Genomic DNA, 15,655 nt, shown 5'->3' on the forward strand with positions numbered 1-15,655 from the left:
TTTGCTATTTTGGGTATTTTGTTATTAATCATATTCTGTTAACCTAAATTTGTTTTTTCATTTTGAAAAATCCAAAGAGCCGAAATTAAATCTGTGACTTTTCCCTTTTATAAAGACTCCAGATTTATGTTCTTGCTACAAAGTAATTGTTAAAGCAATTCTACACAATCAAAATGTAAACACCAAACTTTACATATGTTCAAAAAATATTGTCAAAAAAAATGAACTAGCTTGGCTAAGACAGAGATAAATGTGTTATTAAAATCAAAGGGTACAAAGAGCTAAACATTTTTTACAAGGAGATAGCAATCAGTGGAGCTCTGCTATCGCTTTGATCTACTGAGCTGTGTGTATCAGGTGTCAGCTCTATACAAAGCGGGAAGGGTGGGGGTGTCACAGACACAGACACAGAGCTGCATTTTATTTGTGTAACCTGACTTCCTGACTGTCCCTATGACAGCCTAGCACTGCACATTGCAGGAGACAGTAGAGGTGATACAGAGATAGGCCAGGCACCTGATACTATTCCAACCATTAACCATCTGTACAGCACCTGCCACCAATACCTTTCCTGATTTTGCTAAAATCCATTCCTGCTGTTGTCTGCCATTCCTGGACCACCAATAGTTAGTTGGTATATACATGACATTTAATTAGAAATTACACTTCCAATGCAAAAAATAGTCCTGTAAAAATGTATGCAATTGGAAAAAAATTACACATGTTGTACACCTACAGCATGTAATCATAAGCATGTAACCTGCTATGTAGAGCAACACACAGCACAGGAGATATAGTCATAGGTCTATGGACCAAACAATATATTGGATTGCTAGGTCCCGTTGAAAGTTTCCATATTTTTGAAACATTTATTATTGTGTTTGGGAAAGTGGAAAATGGTTTCAGGAAAGCCGTATTTCATACAGCAAAGTAGGTGTGATTTCCCACATTCCAAAAATTATATGGTGACTGTTTTCCGCTTGTTTTTCCACATCACACATTTATTAGAGATTGTTACTAATATACAGATATACGGTGGTCAAGTATTGCTTTACACCCACTGGTAAAAATAACCTTACGGGGCCCTTCCAGGTAAATGCACATCAGATATACCTGATGAAAAGCCAGCAACATTACAGTGCCCGGCAAAAGTACAAAGCCACATTCCTGGCTTGTCATGTGGAAACTGTCCCGACTCATTAAATCATTAATGCATGGCAGGTGACAGACGCTTTAAAGTGACATTGTTATTGGAAAAATACATTTAATATGAACCTGTCAGACATTTTAAACTTTTAAAAGTAAATTCCTATTTAACAGCAGAGACCGACTTATACTTTTTATAAACAGAAAAGCTTATTCTATGTGTTATCTTGGTTTTATTTATTTTTTTCAATAAATTTGTATTGAGGTTTTTCATTTTTTAAACAGTACAGAACATTTAGGGGAGAAACAAAATCAAACATAAACAAACAACAATATACAGTTACAGAAATGTGGGGTACAAATAGCAAAATCATTTTAGTGAATAAAAAAAACACCATCAGAATAATGAGAACAGACCAAAAGGGAGAAAGAAGGGGATGGGTATAGGACACAGACAAAGGAAAAGCCAAGGAAGGGTGTGTAAGGGTCCCTTGGTCATTTTGATATCACATATGATCATAGTCTTATCTAACTAATCCAATAATCATAGGTGTAAAAACCTAGAATCAAGGTCTGGCAAACTATGATGACCTAGCCGTGGCGACCATACCTTGAAGGAACTCGGAAGGAAGTCTCTTGGTATGGTAGTCATTCTTTCCAGGATCAAAGTTATTACAGGTTTCTCCCAGGCCGCAGCTATCGTCTGGCCAAGAAAACAAAGGAATCCGATTTACGGGGATGCCTATAGGGTGGGGATAGGTATATGTAAAAGGGCCTCCCAAGGGTCCCTTCTCAACGGATCCAGTGACGTTTAACCACAGGGCATTACCATCATATATGTAGGAGCAAGCCTATAACTACGCACACCTTGAAACAACTGGGAGAGCCCCAGGGAATAAACCGAGCTGTCTGGTGTCATGGACCAACGGAGCATTAGTTTGTAGGCGTTTTCTTCCGCAAGTACATTAGTAGAGCACCTGGTTTTATATTTTACCAGTTGTTTGACTTCCCTGACTCAAAGGCTAAACTCCACCCCATATGCATATCCCCCTCCTTCAAGGAACTGAAGGATTTAGGAACAAAGTAAACTAGTTTCAGAGAGACACAAACAACAAGGTTTTTTTTAGTTGGCAAAGCTAATAGCAATTACTTAGTGGTGCATACACTTAGGTTTTTTTTTTTTTTATAAAAAGGTTTTTTTTCATGAAATCCTAGACATTCCTAAAACACAATTGATAAAATGCAGTTTTGTAATAGTGAATTACTTGTATGGTTCTTTCCCTACAGTTTTCTGTATGTCATGCTATGGTCATTCTTCCAAGCCTTTATTTGCCTCTGTGTCTATGTTGGACAGTGGCACCGTGTCCAGTTATAGGAAACCATTTAAGAATACTTGCATCCTGGTATGAGAGACAGTCAGACCATTTCAATGTTACAAGAGACTGTCAGAATAGAACAATAGGGCTAAATGTAAATGTTGAGCTGGTGAAAGGTGACAGGGTGTCCTAAAAGACTATAGACAACAATGAAAGACATAAGGCCTGATTTATTAAAGCTCTTCAAGTCTTGAAAGGATACCCTTTCATCAGTGAAGCAGGGTGATTCAGCAAACCTGGAATGGATCTGGTCCAGGATTTAAAACATTTGCTAGCAAACAGCAAATTTGAAGAAATCCATTCCAGGTTTGCTAGATTACCCAGCTTCACTGATGAAAGTCTATCTTCTACAGCCTTGGAGACCTTTAATAAATCAGGTCCATAGTTGGGTACCAACTGAAGGTTTTTTTACTGTATGACTAACTGACTCTTGGAATTTGCCAAACTTGCAAAATGCACATCACACTTTGTATATTCCTCCAAAAACAATCAACTTGGCATCTTGGTTGCATGGAATGATCGATCAAATATATATATTGATTGAGTGTGTGGTTATCTTTAGATATTTTCTACAAGATCTGTGTACAGAAAGACAGGTTGTACACTAAACTTGCTGTGATTCCATTTAGCATTCTTTTTTAAGGTATTTATTTTCAGTGTTTATTTTTCTCAAGTTTATAAATACTCCAAATATATTAAGTTTTGGAATTCCCTGTGTAAATGTTTGCCTAAATGTTTGCACAAGAACAGGATTCTTAACCTTAATAATGGAACCTTTGCTGTTTGTATGCTTAAAAAAGGCAATTCATTTTATTCGAGGGTAGCATGAGGTCAGTCTCAGTTTACCAATATTTGTTGGTACAGGTTTTCTTCAACAAAGTGACACATGTGGCTTTCAATACCCACATCCTTGTGTACATACAAGACTGGAGATCTCTGTATGCTCTCTTCACTCCTGACAACTTTTTCTGGAATTAGGAAATTCACAAAATACTTGACAAATTCTCCATTGTCTTTTAAGCTCGCAGGTAGCATAACAAATACTTTTTACCATGATAAAGGTTAGGAGTTGATATTTTATAACTTGGTTCCTAATAATTTTACATTGATTGATTGAGAATTAGGAATGAAGTCAACCGCAGGGAAAATGGGAGCTCAAATTGAATTTGCTTGATCGTTCATAAACGTGACAAGACTACTTTTGACAAATGTTTACCAACATGTCTAATCTGCTCCCATCTGTTTATGAACACACAAATCAGTAGCTTTTGATTGATCAGCTGTTGAATTCACTGCAGAATATTTTGGATCCAATCATTTTATCATATTTAAAGTACAAATCAAGAAGAATGTTTTTTCCATAGGGATCAAGAATAATGCATATGAAAGTGATTTAAGGTGCATTGCACTAAAACATGGAGTTTTAATATTATAAAATACACAGTAACCTAAAATTGTGTATTTATACTTTTTTTCATTCTCTTACAGTTGAAAACAAATGCTCCTCTTCAAATGCAGCTACATGCACAAAATGTCTTGCACTTGGACCAGAATGTGGATGGTGTACGCAAGAGGTATGTGTATTACTTCTTTAATTAAATGGATGGAAAGCCTTAAATTAAAGTGTGTGTGTGGGTTCACTTTCATTTGTGTGGGTGACAACTGTACAATTTTGAATTCCCCCTCACTTTCTCTTTCAGTGACAGTTTGTCTCAACGATAAACAGAGAGGGTATATCTACCCAATAGAGAGCACAGATAACAATACACTAATGGTAGGGATTTTTGTTGTGTCCAAAACCTTACACAACACAAAGGTTAGTTGATCTGTAGTCCCAAGATAACATCTAGGAGAGCTAATTACTCTGCTTTGGATAACAAATGAAGTGTGCACAGGAGACAGGACAGCTCAAATGACCAATAGGATTGACCAAGCGCTTTATATGTGTACCATTCAAACTGATATAACAAAATGTTTTCAATTGTAAATTTAACAGACCAAAATTGGAGCAAATAGGAAAAGATTGCATACTGTATTTTACATATTAATTAAAGCGGAAGTAAACCTAAAACTAACTCAATTAAATCACACTTACAATCAATCCCGCAGATCAGTCTGTCTGTGTAGGAGGTGTCTTTCCATTTGGTCCCACATCCTCCCGGTATCTGTCTTCAGCCCGGCTCAGAAGGAGCGCAAGGTGCCACCATCTTCTCCTCTCTTCTTCCATGTTCTTTTTCCTACGTCACCCGATCTCGCTTTGTGCAGGTGCATGATCGGGTGACATAGATTGGGAAAAAACTTGCCAATCTCACTGCTCATGCACTGTTGCTGAAAGGGCTCCTTCTGCGCATGCCCGAGCAGCCTAGAGCCTGTGTGACATGGGTATACGGGTGTATTTTATACTGTGGTCAACAGTGCTGGCGGGCCGCAAGTTATTGATTTTATGACTGCATATGCATATGAGGCTGCGGGCCAGTGTAAACCTAAACATGGGCCACAATTGGCCCCCGGGCCGGCCTTTGGCAAGCCCTGGCCCCAATGATTGACAATAAGGGGGGGGTGGCAAACCCCCTTTTTTATTTTTTAAAGGGTCTTGCTTTAAAAAAAACAATAACAAACACAATTTCTACTTTCTATTTCAATCTTTATATTACATTTTTTGACGTAGAAAAATTACAAACAGTTGGAAGATAACATAAAATATATATATTCTGAACTTTTTGAACATTGAAATATGTAACAAGAAGCAAGTTCAGTCATTGAATAGAGTAATATGCTCTGTAATAGGTAAAGAACTAAATAGCACATAGTAAAGGGTAACAAAACAATGTCATTCAAAAATAGAATAAAAAAAAATTTTACTTTAAATAAATAGGTTGTCTACCCTTTTATGTAAAGTGAAAATTGAGAATTTAGGTACTCTTTAATATTTTTTTCCCAGAAAGAAAATGATCATAAACCAAATAGAGAGCTTTGGCTAGACCCACTGCCACCATGTGGAGAACAAGGGGTTCTTCTGTACCGGGCCCCAATCAAAAGAGCAATGCTAGAATTATAGATATGGGGGCCCAGGAAGCTTACCTAGTATAGGTCACATACATTTCCTATAATGGCCTTGGCCTTGATACCAAATGTAGTGTAAAATCCTGGAAATTCAGAGTTAGCACTGTGAAAGCTGCAAGCTATGACTTAAACAGCGCTACAGACTCTCTCCCTGTTCCCATGTGACATTCCTCAAAGCCCATACAGCCGATCACCAGGGGCCATCTCTGTTATATTGGGGGAAAGGAACCAGGTCATCAAAAATTAACCTGATTCAGATGTCAGTAAATATGATGTATACGGTTCTCCACAATCCCTAATTCAAAATAATGACAAATACCGTTTCTATGCAGCAAATGTGTGGGCCAGTCCAGTTGGCTGCATTTCCACAATTTTTCTAGAGTCTTTCAAATCTTTGACTAAGTTCATTTATTAATTTACATCTTATTTCCGCTGAAGTATGGAAAAAATGATGTTTTTTTTTTTTTCAGTCATCTGAAACCTTGCACTTTATTCTGAGATCTACAGTAGTTTCAATATTCAATTTGTAATCTTTTCTTTTTTAAACAGTGATGTCATGTTTTGGAACAGACCCACCTTTTGGAGATGTTTTTGTTCTTGGTCATGTGATATTAATAGCCTTGTGTTAGTTATCCTGTTACGTAACAGCGAAAAAGATATTTGCAGTGTGGAGAAAACCCGAATGTGGATTTAATTTTTTGACACTTTTCTGACATTTTTTAAAATATTTTAAAATGTGTAGCTTTAAATAGGTATACACCTTGATTAAAAAAAACTGATGGATTTGGGCCATATCTCTCATTTTCCTCCAGATGCAAAGAATTTACTTTAAAAAATGAATTGTGTTTTAAACGCACATTTTGGGTCTGAAAGTTACGTAAAACCCAAAACATCATACAATAATATTAAATGCTACTTATTATAAACCTAAAACGAATATATTTTCTTAAAGTAGAGTACCTGTAGAAAGAAAAAGATGGTAGTTGCGTGTGCATATTTTTTGTGCTGAGTAATATAACCCTTAGAATAGTGTTTGCCCACAAAACAGCAAAAAAATACAATTTTGAAAATTGTCCTTACACATGTATACATGTGTTTTTTTTTTCAGTTTTACTATGGCAAGGGAACTGATATGACCTTTTAATGGAGAGATCAGAGGTCTATAAAACCCTTGTTTTTTCCCCCTGCACTGCTTGAAATTCAAGTACTGGTGATTTTGATCACATCCACGGTGGCTCAGAGGTTAGCACTCTAGTCTTTTTAGTGCTGGGTCCCAGGTTTGAATCTCAGCCAGGACACTATCTGCATGGAGTTTGCAGGTTCTCCCTGTGTTTGGGTGGTTTTCCTCCCAAAAACATGTAGTTAGGTTAATTGGCTTCCCCATAAAATTGTCCTTACATTGTGGTAATGGCATATGACTAAGGTAGGGACATAGGTTGTAAACCCCTTTGAGGGACAGCTAATGACATGACCATGGAGCTTGTAAAGATGTGCGTAATATGTTGGGGCTATATAAATACTGTGTAATAATATTAATAATAATCCTGGATGCCAGTGGCCATATTCTGACAACTGCAAGTAGGTGCTCAGAGTAGGTTCACAAAAAATTAGATAATTAGTAGACAGACATTCACCTCCCCCAACCCCCACACACACATCACCTACACCCACGTTCTCTAAAAGTCTTGCCTCTTTGGTGTAAACTTCAAGCTCAGTAAATAATGTAGAAAATGGTTAACCCCCCCCCAATAACACCCAGAAGTATGTGCTTTTACATTGAATTCAGAGCCTAAACAACCCTTTGAGTTTGAGTTTCCCTGGCAGTCAGCATTCATATCCTATCCTATTCTAGGCCCAGGAATTGATTGGGGCCTTCATATAAAATGTAGGACTGCATGTCCTGCAAACTATGTAATGGTTATCAAGGAATCCAATATTCCATCATAGAACTTGTGGTGGAAAAGGGCTGCATTGGAGAGAAGGGGAATACTCCTGTTACATTTCCCCTAGACTAAATAGGCATTAGAACTTTATTGTATAATGTACCCACATCATTTTTAATGTAGGAATGTCCTCTTCCACAGACTGTGAACTTTATCTTGTAAACCCCATAGGTAGAAAATCAATAATACAAATTTAAAGACTATCAATGTTTTCTTTCCCTGAAATCCTATCTCATTTCACAGTTTTCTTATGTGTGTGATTCCTCAGGTTGTCACCAGAGCATATGTGAGCTCATATTCAGCTCAGTTCATTCTGGACACATATTGCAGTTAAAGAAGACTTGGCAGAGTAAAATAGCAATAATCTAATCCAAAATTTCCAGGATTCAAAACTGGATACAAAAGTGTTCATTTTGTAAGAAAAAGAGACGGTAACATATTTGAAACAGAACTGAGAACCCGAATGAGTATTTATTTAGTTTTTTGACACTTTTTTGTACAGCAACCGTCCAACATCGTTCATGAATCTGTCCTGACAGATCCACAAATGATGAAAGACGCTAGTGAAGGGGAGAAAGCGCAGCGGGATACCACTTGCTCATTCTTTCCTCTCTATTGAGCAGAATGGCGCTGTATGTACATCACTCATTCATGCATCTTTCAGTCTTTTGTCATTGGAAGGGATCATGAAAGATCCTTTCCAACAACAAAAATTTAACGTGTGTGCGCAGCCTTAGTGCTTGTCCTAGTGATGAGTCAGAAGATCTAGAATTTTGAGGTGTTACCAAAACAGAATGGAGAAATTCTTTAAATTAAGAAACTTGTTCAGGTGACAACTGTCTACAGAGGTTTTAATATATCCCAGAGACAGCAAGTAAGGAAAATCTCCTTAATGGGATAAAGATAGAGAAAATAAAAAAAAATAAACATCTAGTCTAGCATTTCTGAATGAATATAAGGGATGAAATATCCAAAAGTATTTAGTTCACAAGCTGCCACAATGTAGTATTACATTAAATTTTCAAAACAAATTTATAGCTGAACTCTTTGATACGCAAATATTGATATGATTTTGAAATGTCGGAGCTATATAAGTTCAAGGTAAAAATAATAACTGTTTAAATATAAAAGGTGTGTGTATTCTAGAATCTTGGTGTGCTTTGTTTATTTCTTCTGCATATTCACAGTAATCCGTTTTGAAACCTTTACTTTGTAGAGGAGCTTCCTGTAATAAAGTCCAGTCACTGCTGCATTCATTGTGCATGGTGACTGATCTTGCATCTACCCCCCTTGTGGTTTTTTACAGGCAGCCTGTAGTAAGTAAAATGTGTGTCCTGCCTACTGCTCTGCTGTCTGCATAGGCTATGTGCATCACATTGATAAAGTCATTGTTACATATGAAAGGTAATACTTGGGATTTTAAAGACATTTGGTGCATACAAAGTAGAATTATATCTGAGCTGGTTATTAAGGAATATATTTAAATAAATGTTTTTGTACCTAGAGTTTAGCTTTAGGTACTTGAGTAGTAGTCCTAGATGGTGATCACTCCACTCCTATTCCTCCTAGTTACAGAATACATTAATATTATAGCAGGTCATACAGAGCAATTTCCAAAACAACAGGATGCCTGGGCTGCCGAAGAGACTTTAGCACTGACTCACCACTAGCCTTTTATAACCAGATCAGCTTCTGGACTCATAATAGAGAAAGGAAGCAAGAGAATTTGCAACAGCAAAAGATTCTTGTTTAAAAATAGATTCATTTAAAAAGCATGTTCCACCCAAGCTGGCGGTACAATAATAGCACAGGGTTACCAGAAAACCCCATCCAATGCGCTTTGTATAAATGACTTCATCGGGCACCAATGACATATTTTACCCCTTTGATTTTCAATTAGGACACCTATTCCCCCAACAACCCCCCCCCCCATTCTAGTTATTTCCATTCTGTGAAAATGCCTCTACAAACTTTAAAGAATTATGGCAGAATAGCAGTAATTGTTAAAAACTTTACCATTTTTAGCTGTCAATCAATGGTCTACATGCAGCAAGGAGCATACATTACATTTTTTAGTGTAGGAGAGGCAGAGTTGTTGGCTGGCCAACGTGGGGCCACAGGGCCCAAATGATAACTGAGAACAGAGTGACGACCGGAATTAGAAACTTGTTACGAGTGGGGGGGGGGCGGGGGCACATAGGGAAGTAAGTGTGCCAGTGTTTTCTGTGCATAATTAAGTTCTACATTTGCATGCTTCACAGGTATCTTGGTAAATGTGTTTGAATGCTATTTAAATGATATGTACTGTACCCTCACCTCTTATTCTGTTGCCAAATGTAAGGTGGAATTTTCTATCATGTTCTGTCTTGATGTCAGTGGTCATCCCAACAAACAACTACACCAATTTTCTCTTTAACCATTGATTCTGCTTTGAAGGTCTCTTTTCAGACCCTTTCTGTTTGGTGGGCAGGAAGCCCACCGTTTTTTTAGTTTTATTTCTGTCCTTCAGCTACTTTCCTGATTTATGACTCCAGTGAAGACTATGGTGGTTGTACAGTGGCTAAAACAACAGCAGCTATTCCAGCTCACTATTCTAAACTACAATATAATATTCTGTCTACAGCCCTGCTTTAAAGGAAAACAGATTTTTTGTTGTGTCCTTTATTGTATTTAACCACACATCAAAACTACTTTATTTACCATGGCAATAAACATTTAACTAGAACATTTATTACATAAAACAGTTTTAGGTATTATTAATGTAAACCAGAATACCTTCCTACTGGCTTTCATGAAGCTCTCTGGTGATTTAGGAAACTTTGAAAAGCCATCTGTTTACATTTTACTCTTTTATTCATTGTCTTTTAACAGGATTTTATGGTGGATTCAGCCGAGAGTGAAAGATGTGACACTGTTTTTAATTTAAAGGCGAAGGGGTGCAGAGCACAGTTCATAGAACATCCAGCAGTTCAGCTGCAGGTGGTAAGCACCAAAGAAGCTAACACTCAGATCACTCCATCAGAAGTTGTAGCTCATCTTAGACCAGGTGAGTACTGGAGTAAAATATTGCTTTTGTGTTTTTTGTTGTGTATTTGCTATTTCGACCAGGAAACATACACAAACATACCCACATAATATTATATTTGAAAGACCTAAGATTGCACATAGTTTTGGTCCTGTTTTAAGAAATGTTTACATGCCTCCACCACAGTTTCTGTAATGGGCACAAACTATCCATTGCACTCACCATAGTTCAATCCAGCAGTGCCCTTCATTATTGTAATGCTTTAATTTGAATCTCCCTTCCCATGCACAGCAAACTTGAGGTTCACTTTAATGCAGAGCTTTACAGATATATATATATATATATATATATACTAAGTTCTGTGTGAGCTACAAATCACAGTTCTAAGGGACTCCCATTTTGACTGTTCTGATTGGCACATGTATGTTACTGACCTGGATTTGAGGTCTGTTCCAAGTCCACGTCAAATGCAGGAAAACACCCTTCATCTTCAATTTTACCAAGAGTCCCAATAAAAGATTTTTCTATTGACAGCTATGTTAGTAAATCAGTGCTAATTATGGTTTAACAGCCCACAGGTGCTTACACTAGCCAAGAAAGACATATACTTGCGTGCCTTCCTGCAGATACCAGTTGCCAAAACATATGTCCAGAACAGCTTCAAACTGACATTTGGAAAGATTGTGGTTCTTGGTGAAGGCTTGACCTTGAAAGGCATGAGACCTGGTGAAGCTACTGAGTATTTTTTTTTATTCTTTGCTCACCATTTCTTCTTAAAAAAACAAGCAAAGGAAATTGCTATTTCAGCCTTTGCATTCCGCAGAACTAGGATACCCACTGGACAACTAATTTGTCAAAAACATGACAGGGTTCCAACTTAATAGAAGTAACAAGTGTATAGCATTACTTGCATCCCACTGCTTTCTTCTGGGACAAGTTCACAGGTCATTTCCTTGTGACCTGTAATTCCTTTGTATGAGTGTAAGGCCAGGTAAGGTCATTGTCAGAGCACAGATCTGTAGTAGTATTCTGTATATCATCTGCTTGTCGTTTACTGAATCAGCACTACATCACTTTAATGTGCTTGATTACTCACTGTGCAAAAAAAAATAAGTATTGTGTCCCCGCTGACCTCAGCCCTGGTCACAGTGGCATTTCAACACAGCAAGGCTTCCATTGCTGAATCATGTTTGGTGAACAGAGAAACAGTTTAGGATGCAGTATTCCAAAGAACCTTATGTTTCCTACAAAAAAGGTTTCTTGTGACCTGACATCAACCTTACAATCTGCAAATCCCTTGCACAAAGCATTGCTTTGGTGAATATCTACAGTGCAATATTAGTGCTACAATAACAGTGCCTAACTGCGTTAAAGTATACAAATCTTTGCAATCAATAAACAGTCAATTAGCAATAGTTATTTAATGATTACATTAAGTCTAATAATTTATTTGGGTTTCTGCAATTAACACTTTATTTTGTACTTTAAATTACTTTATTGTTCTTGTCTTTGTGTGTCTCTGATTCCTTTTTTATTATAGCTATTGGCACAGACTTGCATGCATTTGTCACAGTTGGGTTTAAGTTTTATGGAAGCAGACCACTTGCCTTTGACCCTTTTCTCCAGCATCCACATTATCAGAAAGTTTTGATACAGTTCCTTCACATGGTACAGTAATTCTATCCATTCAGATGTAATACTGCACATAGAAGAACTGTTTTCATATCAGTTTGGAGATATCTCTCCAACAGAGACTGAGACTGCAATAAAAACCTATTTTCAATATGGTGGAGAACTGTGAGAACCCTTCTTTTTCATTATTTTCAATTACTTTCTGTGTCTTGTCTTGTTGTCAGAGTGGGACTGAGGTACACTGTGAAATGAAATCTCCCTCATATGCCACAGTACAAACCTCATAGGGCCCCAAACCATTTGACGTTGAATTACCTAAAAATTAAAAAAAAAAATCCCACTTACCTTTAATACTGCAGATCCCTTGATTGCACAAGACCTTTACTCGATTGGGTTCTGCGCCGTACAGAAATTCTTCTCTGTCCCGGCATGAAGGAAGGGACAAGTGCCACCATCTTTAGTCCTCTTCTTATGGCTACGTTACCCGGTCTCGCACTGCGCAGGTGCAAGATCAGGTGACGTAGCCTGCTGTAGTGGGGAAAAAAAGAAAGCCAATATCACTGCGAATGCGTGAGATCGGCATCTCTTTCCCCTCAGTGTAAGAAAATGCTCTTTCTGGAGCAGTCAGGATGTGTGATGTATGTATCCTGGGAGGCTGTGCACATCCATTCTTTGTTGATCGCTGCAGCTATTAAGACAGAAAGGGGAGGTGCTTCACCTTTTTTTAAAAAAGAAAAGGGTGTTGCTTTAAAAAAACAAAGAAGAATATTTCATTTTTATATAAAAGGGTGGTCCACCCTTTTATGTAAAGTTAAAATTTTGAGTTTAGGTCTGCTTAAACATTGAAATAAAAACCTTCTTGTTGGAGTTGAACCTGAATGACCTGGTGGCACTGTATTCTTCTCATACTCAGTATGACCTGATGATGACACAGTACCAGATTAGATACTCGGAGGTGTGAAGACTGGTGGTATGTGGATAGGAACTCTCAGCACTTTGTAGGTTATTGTTAAGTACAAACTGTAGATTTCATCTCAATATTTTCTTCTAGAAGTTGAGTTGATCTTTACACAACAGTGCTATTATTAGCACTTATGTCAGCCCACACAACTCTTAGGTGTCAGTGAAGAAATGAATCAAAGATAAGAAGAATAATATTTCAAAGGTATGATATAATAGAGGTCAGCACTTCTAAGAAAAGATTTCCCTTCAGGCTAGCTATTACGCAGATGTTCGTTTTTAAACTCAACACATTTTCTAATAGTTTTGTGCCAGATTAATTCTGAAGCAGTTTGTAATACCCATCCTATTTTCATAGCTTTCTCAAACTTAATACTTTACTTATGTATTGTGCTGGCCATAATATCTCACTTTTTTACCAGTATCTAGGTTTTTTAGATCCATAACTGAAGCTTTGTATTTCTGAATCTGTAAGGCTGACTAGAAATTAACTTTGATATACAAAGCACTGCCCCTTCTCTTGTCTGAAGAATTCAAAATGTAGCTTACAGTATGTGATATTTATTGTTGGGGTTAGGCTTTTTGTTTCCAATATTATATTTTTCAAATTACAGTCCAAACACAAAAACATTTTCAATTTTACTTTTATTTAGAAATATAAATAAAACAGCATAAAATACATTTAAAACACATGTCAATGGTTCATACCAATAAACCAGAATGTACAGAGGTTGTAACATACAGCATGCATAAAGAAGGCATTAGAACTCCAATACAAACACAAAGGATTCAGTTCCAAAGTCCATCTGCAAAATCAAAAATTAAGAGCAAAACAAATTTTTTATTGACCTTTTTTGATTTTCAATTAGATAATAAATAGAACTAAACAACATTTGAAATGAAGAATACAATAAAATAAAATTTAAAGGGTGGGTTGGGTGCACATCTACATTTCTGTGTATCAGAATTTCTTGGAACATATTTATTTATCCTTGATATACATGTCCTTTATTCCACAAAATAAGCAGCAGGGTGGTTCTACATTTATTTTACACATATCTGCAGTAAGGTTGCGTTCTGGGGAAAGAAAGTTCTGCAAGGGAGGATGGAAAAGCAGAAGTTAATGTGTGTTGTTAGCACAAGTGTAACAGGAGATTTCAGATAAAGATGTGTATATATTATATAATCTTTATATTGTTATCTATATTATATTGTAGTATATTATCTGTTAACTATTTTGATATTACTATCCCTTTAAATTTTATGATCTACCACAGTATGGTCACTTTGTGAGAAGGAATGCAAATTAAAATGGCAGTTTTGTCTGCAGTACCCAATGGAATTGTCATGCTTCAATTGTAGATTAAAAATGAAAATAATTATTTGGTTGCCATGAACAATATTTACCTTTATACCAGCATTTAACAATGTGGATAAACTATAACCCCATTAGTATAACATATAACCCCCAAGACAAAAAAATTATCCATCAGGGGATTTCATTTATTTAGCATTTTGTAAACCTTTTGATTTTTATTTGCATAAACAGTGACCCATTGATTTATGCTAGCAAAGTAAACATTTTAAAGCGTTTGAAGCTTTTTGACCAGGTCAATGGCTCAGTCTTTTTCTAAGCTCTAAATGAGCCAATTATGGCGCTGCCCAATTAGCAATTTACACTTTATACAACAAATTTCCTAAGGAATATGAGATCATAAAAATAACCTATTAAAAGTCCTAAAATAGCATTTCAGTGAAATAATGGAAAATATTCACTCAAATTATTGCCTTTAAGCCTTCTATCGCTGAAACCCTGTGTACTTTAGGTAATGAAAAGTCTAGACTTTTTGGGGCCGCATTGCCAAGTGCTTGGCCTGGCGCTACTGAAATGCATGAGTGGCTGCTTTGGCAAAAATCAGCCTGTGCTATACTCTACACATTTTATCTTTAATGCTAAATGTTTTTCTATTTCAATGAATGTGTCAGAAGTGACACTTAATCGCACCACCTAGAATTAACATTTCGATTGAACTAAAAAAAAATATCAAACATATCTGCAAAATTAAATTAAATTGTAAAAGAATAGAAATCTCTTTGAAATGAAACAAGTCTATGATCCTGTGCGTATTAAATGCTAGACTGCCAGGTGTTCAGTGATGCAATTCAACAGTTATGTTAAAATAACTTTATTTGTGCTGCCAGCAAAAACACTTTGCCTTTGGCCACCATCAGATGCCCAGTTTAAAATTCCACTATGTGCAAACTCCCTTAATGTTTAAACCAGAGATGTACAAATGCCATTTTAATACAATTATATTTTGCTACGCCTTGCAGTCATCTGCAATACATTTTCTTGCTGTTGACTTTTCCAAGAGTGGAAGCCTCAGCTGAAACTGTAAACCTTTTTTTTTTTAAATGAGAGGAGCATGCTGGGAATTGTAGTTGTTTTACAACAGAGGGAGCCACTTAAGTCAGAGAATAGATATATGTCTTTACATTTTTACATAAAG

General features: G+C 36.6%; 1 protein-coding gene across 1 annotated transcript in view; it reads left to right on the top strand.

Annotated features, from left to right (window-relative positions):
- ITGB8 (integrin subunit beta 8) overlaps window positions 1–15,655 on the top strand; it is an 87,178-nt gene that overhangs the window by 30,580 nt on the left and 40,943 nt on the right. Inside the window, exons 2-3 of the mRNA XM_072412548.1 lie at window positions 4,011–4,096; window positions 10,400–10,574. Of these exons, the coding sequence (XP_072268649.1) occupies window positions 4,011–4,096; window positions 10,400–10,574 (261 nt within the window). The remainder of the gene's footprint in view (window positions 1–4,010; window positions 4,097–10,399; window positions 10,575–15,655) is intronic.

This window comes from Pyxicephalus adspersus, chromosome 5 (genome assembly GCF_032062135.1).
Source record: "Pyxicephalus adspersus chromosome 5, UCB_Pads_2.0, whole genome shotgun sequence".
In the NCBI taxonomy this organism is placed as follows: Eukaryota; Metazoa; Chordata; class Amphibia; order Anura; family Pyxicephalidae; genus Pyxicephalus; species Pyxicephalus adspersus.